The 6,085-nt window shown below is 35.3% G+C and overlaps 1 protein-coding gene across 1 annotated transcript; it reads right to left on the reverse strand.

The window, feature by feature from the left end:
• Window positions 1–1,139: 1,139 nt before the first annotated feature.
• On the reverse strand, window positions 1,140–3,371 carry LOC131633039 (uncharacterized). Its single transcript, XM_058903749.1, has 3 exons — window positions 2,331–3,371; window positions 1,595–2,265; window positions 1,140–1,521 (listed from the first exon to the last, which is right to left on the reverse strand). The coding sequence occupies exons 1-3, from the start codon at window positions 3,369–3,371 to the stop codon at window positions 1,140–1,142; spliced, it is 2,094 nt and encodes a 697-aa protein (XP_058759732.1).
• Window positions 3,372–6,085: the final 2,714 nt, after the last annotated feature.

Below are 6,085 nucleotides of genomic sequence, written 5' to 3' on the forward strand. Positions count from 1 at the left end.
GTTGATTTTTGTATGGTGTTTGTAATACTAGTTGTATTTGTATTGATTACAACATATGTACTCAAATGAGATACTCCAATGGTTGTAAATGGTTGTAATCTACTTTGTCTCTTTAATGAAATCAAATGGTTGTAACCTATTTTGTCTCTTTAATGAAATCAAGTGGTTGTGTGTTAACCTGTTTTGACATTGCTTTTGACGGTATTGAACAAATGAATTCTTTATGTTTAGTGTATTGCATTTGACAGTATTGACATTGCTTTTGATATCACTTGTGTGTTAACCTGAGATAGTGTATTGATAGTATTGACATTGCTTCTGATATTATTTGACAGTATTCACATTGCTTTTGATATATGTCTCCTTAGCAAATTATTCACATTAAAATCCATATGTGTATACATGACACTAATGAGAAGTACGAAGGAAAAAATAGAAAAATAATTCACATTGCTTTTGATATGTGTCTCCTTAGCATAAAAGTATAAGTAATGCTCATGCGATTGTCTGTGGGCTCAGTGTTTTTGATATGTGTCTCCTTAGCATAAAAATATAAGTAATTCACATTGCTTTAGAAAAATAAACAAGAATTGTAAAAGTATAAAGTCCGGAATAACCAATGCTCATGAGATTGTCTGTGGGCTCAGTGTTTTAAACTTATGTTTTCTTTGTGATATATCCCCCTACATCTATGTTTTAAATTTGTATTCATGAACAACCATTACATCTTTCTCAATGCTGTCTTGCTGTTTGGATGCATAGCCAAACCGAATTCTCTTAGCATTGCACTATAACATGCTTGCTTTATAACAGCATAGCACAATAGAATATCACAACTGCTATATCAGAATTGCACTATAACAACATTGCTTTATAACAGCATAGATATATAACAGACCAAAATAAGATTTTGTCAAAATAGATAACAGCATAGATAAATAACAGCATTGTTACATAAAAAGATTCTGTCAAAAGACCAAAATAACACAGCAGCATAGCTACATATTAAGATTGTGTCAAAAGACCAAAATAACCACAAAAGACCAAAATAACACTGTAGCATAGTTATTGCTACATATTGAGATTCTGTCATTACAAATCGAGACCAGACCATATCAAGACCAAAAAGACCAAAATAGTTATTCTTGTGTTGGTGGTGGAGCTTGTGATCCTCCTTCGATAATTGTTTGTGCACCCACTTTCAAAGACTTGTCAACACCTTTTTTTGCTTTTTTGTTTCCACCTTTAGGAATCTCTCTCTCTGCGACTCTCTTCCCTTTACACGTTTGTTTGTTATGGCCAAAGCTACCACATTTCTTGCACTTGACAATTTGTAGACTTCTAGGCAGCGTATTTCTTGTTCTCGGTTCATTGTTTGCCTTGTTGAGATTCTTTTTTGGACGACCGATAGATCTCCTCATGAATGGAGGGTTGATTGGGTGAGCAACATTCACCGGCCATAGTTGAGGGCCATTGGTTGGCATAATGATATGGATATAGGTAGCCAACACAGTAGATTTCCTATACACAAAAAGTAATACATCAGAACATGTTAGAACATACTATGGTATAGCATAACGGAAGAACATGTTACCTATAAAATGGTGAAACAAATTCTTCGGGTTCTTTCTTGGCAAACCATATGCATGAGATAGCATGACAACAGGGGATTCCGGTTAAGTCCCATCTCCTACAACCACACTTCTTTTGCAACAAATTAACAGGATATGTCTCGACACCGTTTGAAACCCCAAATATAGCAAAGTTATCATCTGCATGCCATGTCGCAATCCAGCCTTCAGTCTCCCTCTTTATTCTTTCCAACACTTTTTGAATGTTAGGACTGATTACACCTTTGCATCTACCTAATTTCTCCTTTTGAGTAGAAATTCTAACTGTTATGTAATGTTTGATTCCTTCTAGCAATGAAATGATCGGCTTGTCCCTATACTCCAATATTGCTCGATTAAAAGCTTCGCACATGTTGTTGACTTGCAAATCGCATTGTGTGTTTGTCTTGAAGTAAGACCTACTCCAACTTGCTGCAGGCACATCCATCATGTCTTTCCAAGCTTTAGGATTGAGCTCTTTCATGTGATTCATTGATCTTTGCCATCTAGGTACTGTTGTGGCCCGAGTTGCCCTCCATAGCGCTTCCTTCATTATTATCCCAGGATATTTCTTCCTCCAATTGCCATACAAGTGTTTAACGCACAGCCGATGTTCAACATGTTGGCTTGTCTCTAGAATAGCCGGTACCAAACCCTGGACAACAAGATAACAATTACATAACAATTAGATAACAATTACATAACAATTAGATAACATACCTTATGTTGATCAGATATAAACCCATAATCCATTTGTTGCACGAAATTTAAGTCATCAAGTAATAACTTCAGAAACCATTGCCAAGAGTCCGTCGTTTCAGCTTCAACGACGGCATAAGCAATTGGATAAATCTTGTTATTTCCATCCTTACCAACAACACCTATTAACTGACCTCCATATTCCCCTTTTAGAAAACAGGCATCTAATCCAATTAAAGTTCTACACGTAGTTGTAAACGCTGCCTTACATGCTTCTAAGCATACATATATTCTTTCAAATACAGGACCTGCAGCTGAATCTACAGACTTAATGATAACAGTAGAGTTTGGATTTGACCTTAACAACTCCTCGGCATAACTCCTTAGATGGTTAAACTGTTCGCGATCAGCACCTTGAATCAATTCTATTGCCTTCCTCTTGGCTCTATATGCTTGATGGCTTGACAACTTTACGGCCCACCTTTGAAGACCTTCTGCAACCAGGCCTTTACTTTTCATTTCAGGAGTTTGCCTTAAAGTATCAACAAATTTGTGAGCTAACCATTGTGTTGTCGCTTGTCTATTCTTGGCTGTCCTATGACAAGTATGTTGATCAACGAAGCTAACAACTTGCCAAAATTGGTTGGTAGACCTCTTGCAAAACCTAATATGAAATGGACATCCTTTAATACATTTGACAACAACTCTACTCTTGTCATTTTTCTTGATCACCAGACTCTTGTTTTTCTCCATTGCGAACTCCTTGATGGCATCTTTGATTTGATCTTTATCCTTGAACATCATCCCTAATTCAAATTTTGTACATTTCTTAAAAGTTGGATACTCCTTTATCACATCTTCGGCATCACTATCCGGTGGAGTACGAAGCACGTCTGAATCACAACTGTCATTATCAGAAGTGACATCCATACTTGAAGGGTTTTGTGTTAGAACCGTAGGGAGAATTGTCGTCCAATCAATTCCAGCATCAGTACCTAAATCCAACTCATCAAAAATAGCTCCATCATCTTCCTCGTCTTCCTCATCTTCCTCACTGCTCATTCGATAATTGGGATCAGATTCACTACCTTCATCTTCATTTGCAGCCCCCACATTTTCCTCTTCATTATATCCTCTTCATTACCCATATTTTCCTCTTCATTTACATCCTCTTCATTATCCACATTTTCCTCCACCTCCACATTTTCCTCTTCATTTACATTTTCCTTCACCTCCACATTTTCCTCCACCTCCACATTTTCCTCTGGATTTGCAGCCTCCTCATTATCCCCATTTTCCTCCACCTCCACATTTTGCTCAGGATTTACAACCTCCTCATTATTAACCTCAACCTCCTCATTTACTTCCTCCTCAAAAATAACATCATCAATACTAACTTCTTCAACCTTGTGCTCAACATAGATGTCAACAACTTTATATCCTCTAACGTCTTCCACAAACCTTAATACGTCGCTATCATTGTTCAACGGCCTAAGTCCACGAGAAAATGAAAAGTTTGGATTCCAGTACCATAGACACTTTATGTTACAATACCCCTCAGCTTTGATCAAATCTTTGACTTGCATATAGGACAGGTAGTCCACATCCCAGTCCCAATCTGTCTCAGTAACAAGCTCACCAACATATAACTTCACTGGGTTGTCGACAAAACATCCCTGATGATGTATTCGGAGTCTCACCGATTGATTTTCGAAAGGCCTGCAACAGAACACGACAAATTCACAATACAAGTTTAGCACTTTATGAACCAAACAACATAAACAAATCAGAAGTTAGGACCACGTCATAAACAAATCAGATTATGGAACACGTTTAACACTTTATGAACCAAACAACATAAACAAATCAGAAGTTGGGACCACAGCATACAGAAATCAGATTCTGGGACCACGTCATAAAAAAAGCAAACCCTAAACATCTAACACAATCAGGGGACCACAAAATTTAGGGACCACAAACAAAGAAACATCAAACCAAACAACAATTTGGGACCACATATAAAGAAATCAAACAATAACTTCACCGATAGTTACCTGGAGACGAATCTTGGTGTCGACATTTCTTCGTCTTCGTCTTACTGTTCACTTCGTCTTCGTCGCAGCTTAGGGTTCACTGGTTCACTTCGTATTACGGTTCACTTCGTCTTCGTCTTACGGTTCACTTTGTCTTACGGTTCTTCGTGGGTTTCGCTTTCATTTTGTTTAGTTTCAGAGTGATGATGGAATGGTGAAACAATCAGGTCGTGAGATTAAGTTAAGCTTCATTTCAATTATTTCTAAAATGTGAAAATATGAAATAAAATATTAAAATAATTAATGAAAATATTAAAATAAAATATGAAATAAAAAATAATTTAATTAATAGTTAAATGACCTGGCATTGACACGTATGCTAAAAACACGCCACGTCATTAAAATTAAGCACCAAATGGATTGAGGGACCAAAATTAATCTGAAAACTTAAAATAGGGACTAAAATGGTGGTTTTGAAAGTGGGGGGACTAAAATAAAAAAAAATGCTAAATAGGGGGACCAAAGTTGCATTTAAGCCAAAAAATTAGAAACACAGAAGCAACCGTAAAAAAATTTGCCTCCACCACCACCTTTAAATTCAACTTCAACTCAACACACACTCTTTGTAAAACATAACCCTAATTACTTCAATCCAATGAACAAGACAATAGTAACCTAAACACCACCGTCTCAAAGAAGACATGGTTGTTGTCTTCCCTAGGTCCTCAACTCCTTCAAAACAACTCAAATCTTCAAACATTTAACACCAAACTTGCTCTAAACCCTTTCTTGAGTACGATTCCACAAGAAAAACAAACAAAAACCTAATCAAACAACTATATCAAAACAAACAGATTCAGAAACCCTAACTTCCAATACTCGAAAAAATTTGCTTAATTCGCCCTTAAAAACCAACAATTAAATCACTATTTGCTTTAGAAATAACGAAAAACACATAGATTCAGAATACTTATTTGGCTAATAGAGGAGAATCTTGTGGAAATAGAAGGAAGATGAACTTGTGGTGGTGATATAGAAGAAAAATGAAGGAAGATAGAAACATATACAGTACTTCACAAAATATAAGTCTGTTTCTTTTTAAATTACAAAATACAAAATATAAAGTGAAATTAATTTAGAACAAAGAAATTATTGATTTCCACATAACACAATGGACGGAATCCAGACTCATGCCACATCAACGCCAAATAGTCTTTTATTTTGACTGACTAACAGAACAAACGAAAAAGACAAACGTGAACTTATTTTAAAAATTAAATTAAATGACAAATCTGACACTTACAAACGGAAAAGACAAACGTGAACTTATTTTAAAAACTAAATTAAATAACTTATTTTAAAAATTAAATTAAATGACAAATGTGACACTTTTTTAAGCTAAAAAATTAAATTGTATTCCGACATAAAGTTAAGGTATTAAAAGGCAAAAAAAAAATATATTCACAGTTCCAAATACTTCATAATAAATGCTGGTTGTGTGACAAAATCCACTTTTGGTGGCTAGCCCACTTTCTATCTACAATTGAATTTTCCCAAAAATGTATTTTATCATGAGTCATTCGTTATTTAGTCCAAATAAATTATCTCAATTCAAGAACTAATATAATTAACTTTAGGTAAATTCTTAGTAGATTGCTAATGAACTTTTAACTTAAAAACAATACAACAATAAGCATTATGACTAAAACTGTTAAAATTGGCTAGTCCATATAGATCGGTCCG

The sequence above is a fragment of the Vicia villosa genome, unplaced genomic scaffold (assembly GCF_029867415.1).
Source record: "Vicia villosa cultivar HV-30 ecotype Madison, WI unplaced genomic scaffold, Vvil1.0 ctg.001063F_1_1, whole genome shotgun sequence".
NCBI lineage: Eukaryota > Viridiplantae > Streptophyta > Magnoliopsida > Fabales > Fabaceae > Vicia > Vicia villosa.

Bases quoted from the DNA above. Each gene is read 5' to 3' on its own strand.
- LOC131633039 (XM_058903749.1), bottom strand. From the start codon at position 3,371: ATGAGCAGTGAGGAAGATGAGGAAGACGAGGAAGATGATGGAGCTATT. The intron at 2,266-2,330 runs GTATGTTATCTA...CTTGTTGTCCAG, and splicing joins TTATATCTGATCAACATAAG to GGTTTGGTACCGGCTATTCT. The intron at 1,522-1,594 runs GTAACATGTTCT...TTTTGTGTATAG, and splicing joins TTTGTTTCACCATTTTATAG to GAAATCTACTGTGTTGGCTA.